Source organism: Lutra lutra, chromosome 16, assembly GCF_902655055.1.
Source record: "Lutra lutra chromosome 16, mLutLut1.2, whole genome shotgun sequence".
In the NCBI taxonomy this organism is placed as follows: Eukaryota; Metazoa; Chordata; class Mammalia; order Carnivora; family Mustelidae; genus Lutra; species Lutra lutra.
Window position 1 is genome coordinate 16296376 of NC_062293.1, and position 20361 is coordinate 16316736.

Consider the following 20361-nt stretch of genomic DNA (forward strand, 5'->3'; position numbering starts at 1 on the left):
TTTTCTTTCTTTTTTCAACCAACTTTTTTTTTTAAAGATTTATTTCCATATAAAGAATCATGTCATCTGCAAAGAGAGAGAGTTTGACTTCTTCATTGCCAATTTGGATACCTTTTATTTCTCTTTGTTGTCTGATTGCTGTTGCTAGGACTTCTAATACTATGTTGAACAAGAGTGGGGAGAGTGGCCATCCTTGTCGTGTTCCTGATCTCAACAGGAAGGCTGCAAGCTTTTTCCCATTGAGGATGATATTTGCTGTGGGTCTTTCATAGGTAGATTTTATGATGTTTAGGAATGTTCCCTCTATCCCTATACTTTGAAGCATTTTAATCAGGAATGGATGCTGGATTTTGTCAAATTCTTTTTTTGCATCAATTGAGAGGACCATGTAGTTCTTCTCTCTTCTCTTATTAATTTGTTCTATCACATTGATTGATTTGCGAATGTTGAACCATCCTTGTAGCCCAGGAATGAATCCTACCTGGTCATGGTGGATAATCTTTTTTTTTTAAGATTTTATTTATTTGACAGAGAGAGAGATCACAAGTAGGCAGAGAGGCAGGCAGAGAGAGAGGGAGAAGCAGGCTCCCCGCCAAGCAGACAGCCCGATGAGGGGCTCGATCCAGGACCCTGAGATCATGACCTGAGCTGGAGGCAGAGGCTTAACCCACTGAGCCACCCAGGCGCCCCAGTGGATAATCTTTTTAATGTGCTGTTGGATCCTGTTTGCTAGGATCTTGTTGAGAATCTTAGCATCCATATTCATCAGTGATATTGGTCTGAAATTCTCCTTTTTGGTAGGGTCTTTGCCTGGTTTGGGGATCAAGGTAATGCTGGCTTCATAGAAAGAGTCTGGAAATTTTCCTTCTGCTTCAATTTTTTTGAAACAGCTTCAGGAGAATAGGTATTATTTCTTCTTTGAAAGTTTGGTAGAATTCCCCAGGGAATCTATCAGGTCCTGGGCTCTTGTTTTTTGGGAGGTTTTTGACAAAGCTGTGATCACCAAGACAGCATGGTACTGGCATAAAAATAGACACAAAGGCCAGTTGATCAGAGTAGAGAGCCCAGATATGGACCCGCAACTCTATGGTCAAATAATCTTCGACAAAACCTATAACCTACTGTTGTACCTATAATATCTATAACACTGTATAAAGATATACAGTGGAAAAAAGACAGTCTCTTCAATAAATGGTGCTGGGAAAACTGGACAGCTATATGTAGAAGAATGAAACTCGACCATTCTCTTACACCGTACACAAAAATAAACTCAAAATGGATAAAAGACCTCAACGTGAGACAGGAATCCATCAGAATCCTAGAGGAGAACATAGGCAGTAATCTCTTCGATATCAGCCACAGCAACTTCTTTCAAGATATGTCTCCAAAGGCAAAGGAAACAAAAGCGAAAATGAACTTTTGGGACTTCATCAAAATCAAAAGCTTCTGCACAGCAAAGGAAACAGTCAACAAAACAAAGAGGCAACCCACGGAATGGGAGAAGATATTTGCAAATGACAGTACAGACAAAAGGTTGATATCCAGGATCTATAAAGAACTCCTCAAACTCAACACACACAAAACAGATAATCATATCAAAAAATGGGCAGAAGATATGAACAGACACTTCTCCAATGAAGACATACAAATGGCTATCAGACACATGAAAAAATGTTCATCATCACTAGCCATCAGGGAGATTCAAATTAAAACCACATTGAGATATCACCTTACACCACTTAGAATGGCCAAAATTAGCAAGACAGGAAACAACGTGTGTTGGAGGGGATGTGGAGAAAGGGGAACCCTCTTACACTGTTGGTGGGAATGCAAGTTGGTGTAGCCACTTTGGAGAACAGTGTTGAGATTCCTCAAGAAATTAAAAATAGAGCTTCCCTATGACCCTGCCATTGCACTACTAGGTATTTACCCCAAAGATACAGATGTAGTGAAAAGAAGGGCCATCTGTACCCCAATGTTTATAGCAGCAATGGCCACGGTCGCTAAACTGTGGAAAGAACCAAGATGCCCTTCAACGGACGAATGGATAAGGAAGATGTGGTCCATATACACTATGGAGTATTATGCCTCCATCAGAAAGGATGAATACCCAACTTTTGTAGCAACATGGACGGGACTGGAAGAGATTATGTTGAGTGAAATAAGTCAAGCAGAGAAAGTCAATTATCATATGGTTTCACTTATTTGTGGAGCATAACAAATAGCACGGAGGACAAGGGGAGTTAGGAGAAGGGAGTTGGGGGAAATTGGAAGGGGAGGTGAACCATGAGAGACTATGGACTCTGAAAAACAATCTGAGCGTTTTGAAGGGGCGGGGGGTGGGAGGTTGGGGGAAACAGGTGGTGGGTATTGGAGAGGGCACAGATTGCATGGAGCACTGGGTGTGGTGCAAAAACAATGAATACTGTTATGCTGAAAATAAATTTAAAAAATTAAAAAAGAAAAAAAAAGATTTTATTTATTTATTTGACAGAGATCACAAGTAGTCAGAGAGGCAGGCAGAGAGAGAGAGAGGGGGAAGCAGGCTCCCTGCTGAGCAGAGAGCCCAATGAGGAGCTTGATCCCAGGACCCCGATATCATGACGTGAGCCAAAAGCAGAGGCTTTAACCCACTGAGCCACCCAGGCACCCCACCAACTTCTTATCAATTTCTATTTTTAAAAGACTTTTTAAAAGTTTCTTCTTTACAATCATATTCCACCCCTTCATCATATTTACCCTATTTTTGTATATATATAAGTTTTTCATTCTTTAAAATTTTGGGAGGCAGTTTCTCCTAACAGATCAAAATACACCCAGAATCAGGAGGTGTGTGGCTCTATTCTATTCACCAGCATGATTTTATATATATATATATATATATTTCTTTTGTTTTTTTCCTTTCTTTCCCCTTCGGTTTTGGGTCTCTTCTGATTTGTTTAGTGTATGTTTTTCTGGGGTCATTCTTATCCTTTTAGCATTATGTTCTCTCATTCATTTATGCTGCTCTGGACAAAATGACAAGGTGGAAAAACTCACCTCAAAAAAAGAGAACAAGAGGCAGTACCACCTGCCAGGGACCTAATCAATACAGATATTGGTAAGAAGCTGGACCTAGAATTCAGAATGATGATTATAAACATACTAGCTGGACTTGAAAAAAGCATGGAAGATGCTAGAGAATCTGAAGGCTAGGGACCTAATCAATATGGACATTGGTAGTATGTCCGAACTAGAGTTCAGAATGACGATTCTCAAGGTGATAGCTGGGCTCAAAAAAGGCATGGAAGATATTAGAGATACCCTGTCTGGAGAAATAAAAGCCCTTTCTGGAGAAATATAAAAACTAAAATCTAACCAAGCTGAAATTAAAAAAAAAAAAACTATTAATGAGGTACAATAAAAAATGGAGGCACTTAGTGCTAGGATAAATCAGGCAGAAGAGAGAATTACTGATATAGAAGACCAAATGATGGAGAATAAAGAGGCTGAGCAAAAGAGAGACAAATGACTACTGGACCATGAGGGGAGAATTCGAGAGATAAATGATACCATAAGATGAGACAATATTAGAATAATTGGGATTCCAGAAGAAGGGGGGGGCAGAAGGTATATTGGAATGAAGTATAATAGAGAATTTCCCTAATATGGCAAAGGAAACAAGCAACAAAATCCAGGAGATTTTCAAAATGAGTAAAAATAAAATCAATAAGAATAGGTCCACACTCCGTCATCTAATAGTAAAACTTACAATCAATAAGAATAAAAATCAATAAGAATAGATCCACACTCCGTCATCTAATTGTAAAACTTACAATCAATAAGAATAAAAATCAATAAGAATAGATCCACACTCCATCATCTAATAGTAAAACTTACTAGTCTTAGTGACAAAGAGAAAATCCTGAAAGCAGCCCAGGACAAGAAGTCTGTAACATACAATGGTAAAAATATTAGATCGGCAGCAGACTTATCCACAGAGATCTGGCAGGCCAAAAAGAACTGGCATGATATATTCAGAGCATTAAATGAGAAAAACACGCAGCCAAGAATACTATATCCAGCTAGGTTGTCCCTGAAAATAGAAGGAGAGATAAAAGCTTCCAGGACAAACAAAAACTTGAAGAATTTGTAAACACCAAACCAGCCCTACAGGAAATATTGAAAGGGGTCCTCTAAGCAAATAGAGAGCCCAAAAGGAGTAGACCAGGAAAGAACAGAGACATTAAACAGTAACAGTCGCCTTATAGGCAATACAATGGCACTAAATTCATCTCTCTCAATAGTTACTCTGAATGTAAATGGGCTAAATGCCCCAATCAAAAGACACAGGTTATCAGAATGGATAAAAAAACAAAACCCATCAATATGCCATCTACAAGAAACTCATTTTAGATCCAAAGACACCTCCAGATTTAAAGTGAGGGCTTGGAAAACAATTTACTATGCTAATGGACATCAAAAGAAAGCTGAGGTGGCGATCCTTATGTCAGATCAATTAGATTTTAAAACAAAGAGTATATAATAAGAGATGAGGAAGGACAATATGTCATACTCAAAGGGTCTATCCAACAAGAAGATCTAACAATTTTAAATATCTATGCCCCTAACATGGGAGCAGACAACTATAAAACCAATTAATAACAAAATCAAAGAAACACATCGACAATAGTATATTAATAGTAGGGGATTTTTAACACTCCCCTCACTGAAATGGACAGATCATCCAAGCAAAAGATCAACAAGGAAATAGAGACATTAAATGACATACTGGACCAGATGGATATCACAGATATATTCAGAGCACTCTTTCCCAAAGCAATAGGTACACATTCTTCTCTAGTGCACATGGAACATTCTCCAGAATAGATCACATCCTGGATAACAAATCAGGTCTCAACCAGTACCAAAAGATTGGGATCATTCCCTGCATATTTTCAGACCACAATGCTGTGAAGCTAGAACTCAATCACAATAGGAAATTTGGAAAGAACCCAAATACATGGAGACTAAACAGCATCCTTCTAAAGAATGAATGGGGCAACCACGAAATTAAAGAAGAATTGAAAAAAATTCATGGAAACAAATGATAATGAAAATACAACTGTTCAAAACCTGTGGGACACAACAAAGGCAGTCCTGAGAGGAAAATATATAGTGATACAAGCCTTTCTCAAGAAACAAGACAGGTCTCAAATACACAACCTAACCCTACACCAAAAGGAGCTGGAGAAAGAACAGCAAATGAAGCTGAAACCCAGCAGGAGAAGAGAAATAATAAAGATCAGAGCGTATATGGACCGGATTGCATGGAGCACTGCATGTGGTGCAAAAACAAGGAATACTGTTATGCTGAAAAAAAAAATTATAAAAAAAAAAATAAAGATCAGAGCAGAAAAATAAAAACCAAAAAAAAAAAAAAAGTAGAACAAATCAATGGAACTAGGAGCTGGTTCTTTGAAAGAATTAATAAGATTGATAAACCTCTGGCAGACTTATCAAAAACAAAAGAGAAAGGACCCAAATAACTAAAATCATGAATGAAAGAGGAGAGATTACAACCAACACCAAAGAAATACAAACAATTATAAGAACATATTATGAGCAACTATATGCCAGCAAATTTGACAATCTGGAAGAAATGGATGCATTCTTAGAGACATATAAACTACCACAACTGAAGCAGGAAGAAATAGAAAACCTGAACAGACCCATAACCAGTAAGGAGATGAAGCAGTCATCAAAAATCTCCCAACAAACAAGAACCCAGGGCCAGACGGCTTCCCAGGGGAATTCTACCAAGCATTTAAAGAAGAATTAATTCCTATTCTCCTGAAACTCCAAAAAATAGAAATGCAAGAAAAACTTCCAAACTCATTTTCTGAGGCCAGCATTGCCTTGACCCAAAACCAGACAAAGATCCCTTTAAAAAAGAGAATTACAGAATTACAGACCAATATCCTTGATGAACATAGATGCAAAAATTCTCACCAAAATACTAGCCAATAGGATCCAACAGTACATTAAAAGGATTATTCACCACAGCCAAGTGGGATTTATTCCTGGGCTGCAAGGTTGGTTCAACATCCGGGCATCAATCAATGTGATACAATACATTAATAAAGGAAAGAACAAGAACCATATGATACTGAAAAAGCATTTGACAAAGTACAGCATCCTTTCTTGATCAAAACTCCTCAAAGTGTAGGGATAGAGGGTACATATCTCAATATCATCAAAGCCATCTATGAAAAACCCACAGTGAATATCATTCTCTGGAGAAAAACAGAGAGCTTTTCTACTAAGGTCAGGAACATGGCAGGGATGTCCATTATCACCACTGCTATTAACATAGTACTAGAAATTCTAGCCTCAACCATCAGACAAGAAAAAGAAATTAAAGGCATATGAATCAGCAAAGAAGTCAAACTCTCACTCTTTGCAGATGATAAGATACTTTATGTGGAAAATCCAAAGGACTCCACTCCAAATCTGCTAGAACTCTTACAGGAATTCAGTAAAGTGTCAGGATATAAAATCAATGTACAGAAATCAGCTGCATTTTTATACACCAACAAGACAGAAGAAAGAGAAATGAAGGAGTCAATCCCATTTACAATTGTACCCAAAACCATAAGATACCTAGGAATAAACCTAACCAAAGGGACAAAGAATCTATACTCAGAAAACTACAGAATACTCATGAAAGAAATTGAGGAAGACACAAAGAAATGGAAAAATGTTCCCTGGATTAGAAAAACAAGTATTATGAAAATGTCATTGCTACCTAAAGCAATCTACACATTTAATGCAGCCCTATCAAAACACATCAACTTTTTTTCAAAGAAATGGAACAAATAATCCCAAAATTTGTATGGAACTAGAAAAGTCCCCAAATAGCCAGAGGAATGTTAAAAAAGAAAAGCAAAGCATGTGGCATCACAATTCTGGCCTTCAAGCTCTATTACAGAGCTGTAATCATCAAGACAGTATTGCACTGGCACAAAAACAGACACATAGATCAATGGAACAGAACAGAGAGCCTACACATGGACCCTCAACTCAATGGTCAACTAACTTTCAACAAAGCAGGAAAGACTGTCCAATGGAAAAAAGTCTCTTAACAAATGGTGTTGGGAAAATTCAACAGCCACATGCAGAAGAATGAAACTGGGCCATTTCCTTACACCACACACAAAAACAGACTCAAAATGGATGAAAGACCTCAATGTGAGACAGGAATACATCAAAATCCTGGAGGAGAACACAGGCAGAAACCTCTTCGACCTCAGCCACAGCAACTGCTTCCTAGAAACATCACCAAAGGGAAGCAAGGGTAAAAATGAACTATTGGGACTTCATCCTGATAAAAAGCTTTTGCACAGCAAAGGAAACAGTCAACAAAACCAAAAGACACCCGACAGAATCAGAGAAGGTATTTGCAAATGACATATCAGATAAAGGGCTAGTATCCAAAATCTATAAAGAACTTATCAAACTCAACACCCAAAGAACAACAATCCAATCAAGAAATGGGCAGAAGATTTGGCTCAGGTCATGATCTCAGGGTCCTGGGGTCGAGCCCCACATCGGGCTCTCTGCTCAGCGGGGAGCCTGTTTCCCCCCACTCCCTGCCTGCCTCTCTGTCTACTTGTGACCTCTCTGTCTCTCTCTGTTAAATAAATCAATAAAATATTAAAAAAAAAAAAAGAAATGGGCAGAAGACATGAGCAGACATCTCTGCAAAGAAGACATCCACATGGCCAACAGACACATGGAAAAGTGCTCAGCATCACTTGGCATCAGGGAAATACAAATCAAAACCACAATGAGATATCACCTCACACCAGTGAGAGTGGCTAAAATTAACACGTCAGGAAATGACAGGTGTTGGTGAGGATGTGGAGAAAGGGAAATCATCCTACACTGTTGAAACGCAAGCTGTTGCAGCCACTCTGGAGAACAGTATGGAGGTTCCTCAAAGAGTTGAACATAGAGCTACCCTACAACCCAGCAATTGCCCTACTAGGTATTGACCCTAAAGATACAAAGATAGTGATCCGAAGGGGCACGTGCACTTGAATGTTTATAGCAGCAATGTCCATGATAGCCAAACTATGGAAAGAGCTTAGATGTCCCCCAACAGACGAATGGATAAAGAAGATGTGGTAGACACACACACACATACACACACACACACACACACATACACACACACACACACACAGAGGAACATTATAGAGCCATCAAAAATGAATTCTTGAGGTGCCTGGGTGGCTCAACCTTGCCTTCAGCTCAGGTCATGATCTCAGGGTCCTGGGATTGAACCCTGCATTGGGCTTTCTGCACAGCATGGAGCCTGCTTCCCCTCCCCCACTGCCTTCCTCTCTGCCTACTTATGATCTCTCTCTTTCTGTTGATAAATAAATAAAATCTTTTAAAAAAATTAATTCTTGCCATTTTTTAATGATATGGATGGACCTACAGGGTATAATGCTATGCGAAATAAGTCAATCAGAGGAAGAAAATCAAGACATGATCTCACTGATATGAGGAATTTGAGAAACAAGGCAGAGGATCATAGGGGAAGGGAGGGAAAAATGAAACAAAATGAAACCAGGGAGGGAGACATACCATAAAAGATTCTTGACCTCAGGAAACAAACTAAGGTTTGCTGGAGGGGAGTGGGGTAAAAGGATGTGGACCTGGGTGATTGACATTGGGGATGGAATGTGCTATGGTGAGTGCTGTGAATTGTGTAAGAATGATGAATCACAGACCTGTGTCTCTGAAACATATAATACCTTATATGTTAATTTAAAAAATTGTAAAATAAAAGGAAAAAAATTAGACTATAGAAACTTCTAACTAACCTGTAACAGCTTCTACTGCTTCCATCACATTTTTGAGACCGATCTTCCCATTTGCTGTAAGAAATATCATAATTAGGATGTGGCAAAGTTATAAGAAGATAAAGGAGCTAAATGAAGAAATAGATGCCTGAGCTGGGGTGCCAAGCCCCCGCCAAGCTCTAGTTTGCCATCGGATGTCAATTAGGAAACACAAACTCAAAGATAAAATTATGAAGAATCTTCATGATGGCCAAAGTAGAGCATTACACCCCATACATGGCACTCTTTTGAGCTCAGGGATCTGTCTTGCTAACTGTACCGATTACACACTGTCATTAACCCAAGCATGAGTGCCAAAATTTATGAATCGAAAGACTCAAGAGGAGACCTAACTGCATAATCCATAACCCCTGTTCCTTATGTCTTCACAAAGTTTCTGAAAGGTGTTTTTAAATATAATGAAATATAATGAATCACAATAGAGTAATGTGATTGGGAATGCAAGAGCATGAGGCTGGAATGGGGAGGTGACAAGAGAAGCTGAGCATGTGCAAGAGGAGGAAAGAAGCTAAGATGACACCAGAAGAATCTGGATATGAGCCAGTTTCCCCCTTGTGGAATTTAAGGCTTGTCTAAATTGTGGCTGGTGCCAGGCTCCTTTAAGAACGAAAATTCTCAGGTGGGGACGAAGCAAAACGATGTGCTGCAATCTGGATTTTGGATGTAACCTGGAAATATGTGTTCTTAGTCAATGTTGATGACGGGGAAACAGTCCTCCTTTATTGATTTATTTTCATGTGATTTCGTTTGATTTTCTCGTCCTGAGTTGTAGCCACATGAGGCTTTTTAGGAAAGTGCGACTTGGCCTCAAAGCATAGGGTGTACATATATATTTAGGCCATTGTTAATGAAAACAAAACAAAAAAACAGCTAAGTGTCTACCCAAAACTCTTATTTCCTCTCATAGTATAGAATTATAGAGGGAAGTGGATGCACAGCCAGATACTATGTTCCTACCATCACCCACCCCCCTCTCCTTGCATTTCGATATAGTCATGTGACTAGTTGCAACAAAAGAATGGTTATGGAAATGATGTGTGTCACATCTCCCTCCTTTGTGCGCTCTTTTCCTTTCCATTAATTTTGTATAAACAATGAAAAGGCCCTAAGAAGGAATCCAAGAGGCAAGAACCTGGATCCCTGTATCACTGAATGGAGAGGAGCCATTGCCTGTCAACCAAGAGTACTCTTACCTTGGACTTTCATGGAGAAGAGAATGAAACTTCTATGACACATTTTCGTGTTTGTTTTTAAATTCAAATTTAGTTTACCCTAAATAATACATTCTCTGTTCTTAAATTAGGACTGGCTTATCCCTATCTTTGCAAAATGCTTCTATTTTCTTTTGGTATACCCAATGTCACTAACTAAAGTGCATTCTCTGACACCAGCCCCTAAATGTAAACTCCTCTCCAAGGTTCATTATCACCTACAGTCCTCACCGTCAGGTGGCAAATATTCTGTCAGATCTTCACGTTCCTTTTCTGTGAGTTCAATTCCCAGGTTTTCCAGCACATTATCTAGGTTATGGGCTTTAACCATTCCTCCTTAAGAAACAAACAAAGAAGAATCATGAAAAAAAAGTATTACATGATTACATGATTACATGAAACAAACAAAGAAGAATCATGAAAAAAAAAGTATTACATGATTTCACAAGATTAGTATATATGTAAATATTTTATTTCACACGTGCTTAATTTAACAAAAAATAAAGAGAAACATGTAACATATTTATATTAGTGAACTGGTGTAAAAGGTTAGCTCAGCAAATCTCCTTATAATGAGAACAAGAACAATTTAGATAAAAACATTCTCAGGCTGAGGGTCCTGGCTGGCTCAGTCAGTAGAGAATGTGACTCTTGATCTTGGGGTCATGAGTTCAAGCCCCACCTTGGACACTGAGCTTACACAAAAAAATATTTTGAGGTTGAAGCATTACTGGTGGCAGGCTGTGATTATGTGTTTGAAGGTATTATTCATACTATCAAGTAATACTCATCTGTTCAAAGAGAGCCCAAGAGAATACCAATGGTAGGACTGTCCCTGTGGGGAATACAGAGAGAATACAGAGAGGTCTGGGACGGCAGACCAGCCACCTGCAGGAGACTTTCTCATCAAATAGTAAGCAGCAAAACCTTCAACTTTTCCTCTCTGTCTTCCTAGTTCCCATTCTTATCTCTTTTTCCAAGGACTGATAGGAAGAGGAAGTAAAAATGTATCTTAGCCACAATGCCATGCTTCTTTTCTACATTTGTTGTTGCTGCTGTTCTTGCTAACTGGGCTTTGAGTAAGAACGTTTTATAGAAAATAACTTGATTCATGCAATAAATGATATTAAAGATCACTCCAAATTCCTTTGTGGTGGTGTTGTTGGGCCAATCCCCGGAAGGACTGCCTGTGATATTCTCTACATTATTTGTTGTATAAAGCAGATTTCAGATCCATTCAAGAGAGAATGGATTCCTTGCAATGCTATAGCGTGGTTGATTAGGTAAAAGTACTGTGTGGTGAATGTAAGGAAATAAAAGATCTAAACGTAGGAACGTAGACAGGATTCAAAACCTAATGGTAAATATGTCTGTGTTGGTATTTGTGTTAACATGTAGCAGACTCTCCTGCTAACCATGGTTCTTAAGTACCTTTTAATGACTTCACCCCATCCAACAATCTGTTCTGATACACCTTTCCAGCAGCTATTAGAAAACAAAGAAAGCACAGTTTATATCCGAAGCAAAAGAACATGGACAGTCACAGCATTATTGGGCAATTGGGCAATTCCAGTCAGAAAGCTTTTTACTCTGCCTGGGAAGTCTGTTTCATCTTTGCATCAAATAAAAATTATTTTGGGAACAAGAGTATGGTCTGCTGACAAAAATGTATACAGTGTTGAGCAATCAAGAAGACTGATAGAAAGAATACTGTGCAGGAAAAAAAAATCACTAGTTCTCTGGGTCCTTTTCCTGTTTTTTTTTTTTTCCCCTATTCTCTCACTCCCCTCAATTTCCTTCCTTTCCCTTCCTATCCTTTGGCCCTCTCATGAGAGGGTAATGGTAGCCTTATTATAGTCTTCATCAGCTCTGACGGCAAAATCTCAGTGCAAGACATTGGTGACCCCTAGGTTTAATCTCTATGTCAGTGAACTTACCTTTTTAAAAATCATTTTCAGTATTTTATAGAAGAAATAAAGAGACAACACTGTAGAACTGCCTATAATGACCCCCAGAACCCAGCTCCCTAGAAAGGCTACCCTGGCACTCATACAGCTCACCGTCAATTGGCACAGTTTGTTTCAGCTTCACAAATTCCTCCTTGGTGAGCTCAATCCCCATGTTTCGCAGAACTTCTAGTAGGTCATTGGCATCAATCTTTTTTCCTTTCAAAAGACAGGAACATCAGTGCTTGACAATTTGGAATCTAACGATTCCAAAGAATGACAAAATGATCACTTTCAACTTGGAAGTAGTGAATGGGTAAAATGAGATACATACAACTACAGAATTACAGGGAAACCACAAACAGAATACATGTCCTTAATGTCATAAAAGGAATACTCCAGGGGCACCTGGGTGGCTCAGCAGGTTAAGCATCTGCCTTTAGCTCAGGTCATGATCTCAGGGTTCTGGAACCAAGCCCTGCATCCGAAGTCTCCACTCAGTGGTGAATCTGCTTCTTCTCCCACAGCCCCCTCCAAACTGCTCATGCTTTGTCTTTATCTCTTTTTCAAACAAACAAATAAAATCTCAAAAAAAAAAGAGGAATATCTCAGCAATGGATTTGTGTGCATCTAATGCAGCAGAGTGTAAGTTTGCTTTACTTGGCCCGCAAATTAGAATAATGGAAATAATGTAAATTTATATTTTTGGCAGGGGAACTTAGAATTATGGGGAGAGTCTAAATTATATGAATTTTCTCTTTATATACCTGTCTAGGTATGAGGTTTTTTTGAACATTGGTGAGGTAAATTATATTACTGCCTTACTAAAAACATTTCTGCCAAATTTCTTTTTTTTTAAAGATTTATGTATTTGACAGAGATTACAAGTATCTGCCAAATTTCTTATCAAAATACAGAATTTTAATTGTATTTTAAAATTTTAAGTTGTGCAGATAAGTACAGTATAGGATTCTCAAGATAAGTATTTGATGAAATATAATATAAAGATAAATTATTACAGTTTGGGCAAGTTGAAATGATATTTTTAAGATGATACAATTTTTTGTTTTTAGTTCCCATTAGTTAGCATATATTGTAATATTAGACTCTGGTATACAATATAGTGATTTGTCACTTCCATGCAACACCCTGGGCTCATCACAAGTGCATTCCTTAGTCCCCATCACCTATTTCATCCATCCCTCTGCCTTCCTCCCTTCTGGTAACCATCAGTATGTTCTCTATAGTGTAGAGTCTATTTCTTGGTTTGCCTCTCTGTTTTTTTTCCATTTTTTTAACAAGATAGTACAATTTTATAGTAACTTGCCACTCACCAGAAAAAGCATTCAATGCATCCATTAACTTTTTCATTTTAATCTTCCCATTATCTGTTAAGAAACACATGTAAATCAAACACAGATATAACACTGACACTCATTAGTGATATGAAATCTTAAGAATAAGACAGTATAATTATATTCTAATATTTTATCATATATTCATCTCTACCATGAGCCAGAAGTTCTAAAATATTACTAGAGCTTTAATTCATTGGGTTGTAGGAAATTAAACGTCTGACAGTTAAGGATGAGATATAAAATTAAATTACATTTTCTGGGGGCGCCTGGGTGGCTCAGTGGGTTGAGCCGCTGCCTTCGGCTCAGGTCATGATCTCAGGGTCCTGGGATCGAGTCCCACATCGGGCTCTCTGCTCAGCAGGAAGCCTGCTTCCCTCTCTCTCTCTCTCTCTCTCTCTCTCTGCCTGCCTCTCCGTCTACTTGTGATCTCTCTCTGTCAAATAAATAAATAAAATCTTAAAAAAAAAAATTACATTTTCTGTAGAGTCTGCTTCATGATTCCTATGCATTTGAAAACTCTCTACTGTTTACTTCAAGCACAAAGAATAGGATTTGCGATTTGTGTCTGCTGTATATTAATGTTGGTATTCGGCTGTTCTAATGATCTCTGTATGTAATAAGCCGCTACGCAGCAGTTCTTGACTTTGCTTTGATCGAGTTTCTTACTCCTTTATTCTATGTAAGTAAAAAACAGGAAAACACCTCAGTGATTAGCTTGAGGTAATTTTAAATGTAGATATTCTGTCTATTTTTAAAGGTATACTTTTAACATTAAAAACATTAACATGAAAGCATATTACAAAGATAGAATTGACTCAGAAATTTAGGATACTATAGAATCTCAGATTTACTTTTCTTTATTAGACAAAAAACAACTAAGACGTTGCATTTGCATAAAATATTATTTTTTAATTGTAGATGACAAATATTTAAATAGAAGCTTCATGTTATTTTTGTTCTTTATTTTCTTCTGGCTCTAAAAATATAGAGCAGGCTATTATTCATTTTTTTAAAATTTGTTCAGATATAATTTACATAGCAAGCAATCAAATCATTTAAAGTATACAAATGGAACATTTTCAGGATATGCACAGAATCCTGCAACTATCACCACAAGCTAATTTCAGAACATTTTCATCAGCACAAAGAGAAACTTCATTAGAAAACAAATAAAACAAAACAAAAACCATACCATTAGTTTGCAGTTCCTACCTACTGCCCCAGCCTCAATAATAGGCAATCACTAATCTGTGTCAGGGAAAATGTCAGGAACAACTACTAAGTGTCAATATATATTTTTAAATTTTATTTATTTATTTGACAGGCAGAGATCACAAGTAGACAGAGAGTCAGGGAGAGAGAGCGAGGAGGAAGCAGGCTCCCTGCTGAGCAGAGAGCCCAATGCGGGGCTCGATCCCAGAATCCTGGGATCATGACCCGAGCCGAAGGCAGAGGCTTTAGCCCACTGAGCCACCCAGGTGCCCCTAAGTGTCAATATATTATATGAAGAGATAATTTCTGAAATCCAAACAGAAACACTAATATATAGGAATACAGATCTAAATGTAGATTTACGTCTATTCTGGACATTTCATATAAATGGAATCATACAACATATCGTCTTTTGTGATTGAATTGTTTCACTTAGCATCATATTTTCATTAGTCCACTGCATTTCAGTCCTAATTCAGCTTTAATTGTATCTCAGAGTTTGTTTCTAATTCATCAAGGGAGATGGCCAAGAACAGATGGTCTTTAGATCATGGACTCTGAAATAGGGAGTAGAATATGAGGCAGCTTCATAAAAAGGCAAAATTCTCTGTATTAGAGCCTGCATGTTTGAAGACCCCTGACTCTGAGAAAGTGAAGAGTACTATCATATGGCTATGAAATGTGTCTCTCAAGTTAATAATCTCCCACATTTTCTCTTTTATTTTCCTATTGCTTCTGCATTAATCTTTTTTTCATGCTATTTTGTCCCTAATTACTTGTTTTTCCATCACTTTTTATGAGTAGCAATTATAGGATTTTTCTGTGTTTTCAGTATTTCTTTGGATCCAAAATTTAAAAGGCTGATACTACATGTTAATAAAATGACAAGAAATAATATTACTTTCTTTCTGAGCTCATTCTTAAGTTTCTAATAAATTATCTTCTTATTGGCAAATAAATTTTTTTCAGAGGTGATTTTATAGGATCTCACACCTCAAGTTGTAATTAGTAGTGCAAAAATTTATATGCTTACTCACCATCAACAGGTAGGTTCTTCATCAAATCATTACTTTCCATTCCTGTGAGTTTCATTCCCATGCTTTGCAAAGCAGTGTCTAGTTTGGCACCATCAACAATCCCTCCTTGGGAGAAAGAGAAAAATAAAAGGAAAATTGAATATTAGAATGTGATGAAAGGTATGAATTACTGTGTGTTATAAATATCAGCTACACCTTAAAGAATAAGGTTGACTGTCTATTCAGTTGTATAAAAACTGTCAGTAATAACGGTGAAACTGGAATTTCCTCCACTGAGTTTTTTTTGGGGCGGGGAGGAATCAATTTCTATAATTAGCTATTAAGGGTTGTGGCACAACTTCAAGACTATTTACAGAAATAGAGAAAATAAAATTCATATGCTGCTGTAGGAAAAGTATTATATTTGTTTCTTTAACAGAAATTCACATGGGGGAAGCTTGGGTTGCTCAGTCAGTTAAATGTCTGCCTTTGGCTCAGGATAAGGGATCAAGTCCTACATTGGGACTGCTTCTCCCTCTGCCTCTGCCATTTTCTCTCCATCTCACATGAATAAATAAATAAAATCTTTTTAAAAAAGTTCACATGGTTCTTTCCTCTGAATACATTTTCCAAAAAATGTCTAATTATTCCTCTCATTTTTTGTTAGTTTATGAATTATAGGGATACAGATTTTTATGATGACATCACTGACACCTGTGTATCTCACCCAGCACTGTTAATAAACAGAACAGATACAATAAAAATATCTTCTATGTTCCTCCTCATTCCCCATCTTTCCCCACCTTTCCCAGGGTGACTTACTGACTTATGTAAGTGTTTATAATGCCCATGCATGTTTTACTGGCATATGTTAAACAGTTTTGTAGAACTTTTTTTTAAAAGATTTTATTTATTTATTTGAGAGAGAGAGAGCATGAAAGGGGAGAAGGTCAGAGGGAGAAGCAGGCTCCCTGTGGAGCTGGGAGCCCGATGCGGGACTCAATCCCGGGACTCCAGGACCATGACCTGAGCTGAAGGCAGTTGCTTAACCAACTGAGCCACCCAGGTGCCCTGGTTTTGCAGAACTTTTAAAGTTTATATAAATCATATCACATTGTGAGTTTCCTTTTGCCACATGCAATTTCATTGAATTCTTGTTTTTTTATATTTGTCCACGTTGAAACATGGAACATTTTCATTTATTTATTCATTTATATTTTTAAAGAGAGCATGAGAACAAGAGCAGTGGGGGGGGCACAGAAGGGGAGGGGGAGAGAGAGAATCTCCAGCCGACTCCATGCTCAGCATGGAGCCAGATGCGGAGCTTGATCTCATGACCCTCAGATCATGACCTGAGTAAAACCAAGAGTTGGACGCTTAACCAACTGAGCCAACCAGGCTCCCTTCATTCATTTTAAATACTATTATTCTACTATAATGTTATGCCATCATATACTTACCATTCTCCAATAGATAACATTTAGGTTGTACCCAAATTTTTGTCATTACAAGAAAACATTGCAATATGCATTCTTGTAAATGTCTCTGCTGATGAGGGTAAGAATCTGAATAATATATTTAGGAGTGGATTAGTTGGAGTGGAATACATATATTTTTAATTTCTTGAGATTTTATCCAGTTGCTTTTGAAAGTGCTACTATTAATATTAGCAGTGTACAAGAATTTCCATTGCTCCATACTACTTCCATAGCTTAGGGTGGTTTGACTGTTACAATTATGGTACATTTGAGATCTGTGAACTAGTATTTTATTGTTGTTTTAACTTAGACTTCCACAATTACGTGTGAAATGAAACACTTTTTATAAGTGATTGGCCCCAAAGAGATCTCCTCTTTTGTCCAATGTCTGATCTCATATTTGTCCACTTCAATACTAGTTGTTTGACTTGTTCTTATGGATTCTGGCCTTTCTAATGAGCGTGTAGTGGTATCTCATTATGGTTTAATTTGTACTTCTCTAATGACATGAGATGTAGACATCTTTTCATATGTTTAAATGCCATCTGTGTATCTTCTTTGGTGAGGTTGTTATTCAGCCACAAAAAAGAACATGATCTTGCCATTTGCATTGACATGGCTGGAGCTACAGAATATAATGATAAGTGAAATCTGTCAGAGAAAATCTTTGGCCTTTTCTTAAATCAAGGGTATTCAGCCCATCAAAGGCATTCTTCATTTCTGTCATAGTGGTTTTGATCACTAGCCTTTCTTTTGCTTCTTTCTTAGGATTTCCACCTCTCTACTTACACTGTGCATCTGTTCTTGCCTGCTATCTACTTTATCCATTAGCATATTAATTATAATTGTTTTGAATTCCAACATCCCTGCCAAATTTGAATCTGGTTCTAATGCATTCTGTCTCTTCCATTTGCGTTTTTTACCTTTTACAATTCTTGTGATTTTTTTTTCCATTTTTGTGATTTTTTTTTTCTTGATAGCTTCACATAATGTACTGGGTAAAAATAACTGCTATGAACAGGTGATCTGGTGGTAAAATGTATGGGGAAGGAAAACATACTATAATCCTATGATTAAGTCTCAATCTTTTCACAAGCTTTTGCCTCTGGACCGTGAACATCACATGTGCTATGCCAAAACGTGCTTCAGTTGGGTATTTCCCTTCCCCCAGGTCAGTTATGGTCTGATAAAACCTCAGCAGTTTAGGCTATGACTAAATAGTTTCTCCTTAGGGCAACCTTTTTATGAAGAACAGAACACTCTGGTGCATTTCAAAACTGTTTCTCCTCCCCACCCACCCCACCCACGTGCCAGAAGCTTCTTGAGATTCTTCTTCAATATTCACTGTGAGAACCTGGTTGACCTCCGAGCGGTAAAACCTACAAAGGCATGGGCACTTCCTCTATGACCCGGTACCCTACAAATTTTTGATTCTTAGACTTGTCCGCACTGATCCTCTAGCAATTCATCAATTACAGTTTATGTTTTCCTGTCCTGCCACTGGTTCTCAGACAGGCTTCTGCTCAGTAAGTTGTGGTTGGCATGTCTTTCCCTCCAATTTGGGTGACACAGTTTCCCTGTGACCTCATTTCTCATGTGGATCCAAGAAGAGTTGATTTTTAAATTTGTTTGGCCTTTTGCTTACTGTTAGGACATAGTGGCTTACCATTTCATCTAAGTTAACAAACTTACTGACATGTGCTTATTCATATTATCCCTTATTACCCTGTTAAAGCCAGGTATCTTTTCCTGCTACTTAAAAAAAAAAAAAAAAAATATATATATATATATATATATATATATATATATGAATAATATATATTTACTATTTTAACCATTTCTTCCCAAATGAAAAGTCCCTACTCATTAAACAATACTCCCCATTCCTCCCCACACCGAGCCTCTGTCTCTGTGGATTTAACTACTCTAGGCATCATACATAAATTGAATCAGGCAATATTTGTCTTTTTGTGATTGGCTTGTCTCATCTAGCAAAATATCTTCCAGGCTCATCCAAAATCTCCTTCTTTTGAAGGTTGATGAACACATAGATTGATTCCATCTTTTGGATCTTCAATAGTGCTGGATATACGCTTTAGGATATACACAATAGTCTAAATGTGTGTGTACCTCCAAAATTCATATGTTGAAAACCAAATGCCCAAAGTGACAGTAAAGGGAGTTGAGGGAAATTGGAAGGGGAGGTGAACCATGAGAGACTATGGACTCTGAAAAACAACCTGAGGGTTTTGAAGGGGCGGTGGGGGGGGGAGGTTGAGGGAGCCAGTTGGTGGGTATTAAGGAGGGCACATATTGCATGGAGCACTGGGTGTGGTGCAAAAACAATGAATACTGTTACGCTGAAAAGAAAAAAAAAAAAGAGTGGGTCCTTCAGGAGGGGCTTAGGTCATGAGGGTAGAGCCCTTCTGAAAGAGATTAGTCTTTATAAAAAGTGCCCCAGAGAGATCCTTGCCCCTTGCACCCTGTGAGGATACAATGAGAAGTCGGCAACCTGGAAGAGGGCCCTCACCTGACCATGCTGGCACCTTCATCTTGGACTTCCAGCCTCCAAAACTGTGAGAAATGAATTTCTGTTGTTTATAAGCCATCTAGTCTCTGGCAGTTTGTTAAAGCAGCCTGAGTGAACTAAGACATATACCTAGAAGTGGAATTGCTGAATCATATAGAAATTTCATTTTTAAGCTTTTACGGAGCTGCCATACTTGTTTTCATAGTGGCTGTACCACTTCACATGCTCACTGCCAGTGTACAAGGCTTCCATTTTCTCTACATTCTCACCAACACTTGTTATATTCTGTTCCTCTTTTGAAAGGAGACATCTTATGGGGTCTGAGGTGGCATCACATTGTAGTCCAATACAAGTCTAATTGTTACTCATTTGTGGGTAGTCAGAATGTACCCTGGTTGCATTCTTGGGGGGTTTTTGTTTTGTTTTGGAATTGTGAATTCCTTATATGATTAAGCAGAGACCTCTTAATTACCATTTAGGATTCATTATGTGCCCTGTATTTTAGGATCCCTGTCTTTCAACAATCACAAAAAAATTACCAACTATTAGGTCTTCAAATTAGCATTTTCCTTCTTTCTCTCTGTTAGCTCTTTGTACTACTATTGGATAAACTGGCAGATTTCCCACTTTGACCCTCATGTCTCCTACTCCTCCTTCCTATTTGTAATCTTTGTGTCTCTATGCTGGAATCTTGGCAA

At 37.9% G+C, this 20361-nt stretch overlaps 1 protein-coding gene across 5 annotated transcripts in view; it reads right to left on the reverse strand.

The window, feature by feature from the left end:
- EFCAB3 (EF-hand calcium binding domain 3) overlaps positions 1–10421 on the reverse strand; it is a 249031-nt gene extending 238610 nt beyond the window's left edge. For all 5 annotated transcript variants that reach the window (XM_047708870.1, XM_047708871.1, XM_047708868.1 and 2 more), the window contains exons 1-2: positions 10355–10421; positions 8874–8927 (exon numbers count right to left, since the gene is read on the reverse strand). In XM_047708870.1, coding sequence (XP_047564826.1) covers positions 8874–8898 — 25 coding nt within the window. In that variant the 5' untranslated portion in view covers positions 8899–8927; positions 10355–10421. The remainder of the gene's footprint in view (positions 1–8873; positions 8928–10354) is intronic.
- Between the last annotated feature and the right edge of the window lie 9940 nt (positions 10422–20361).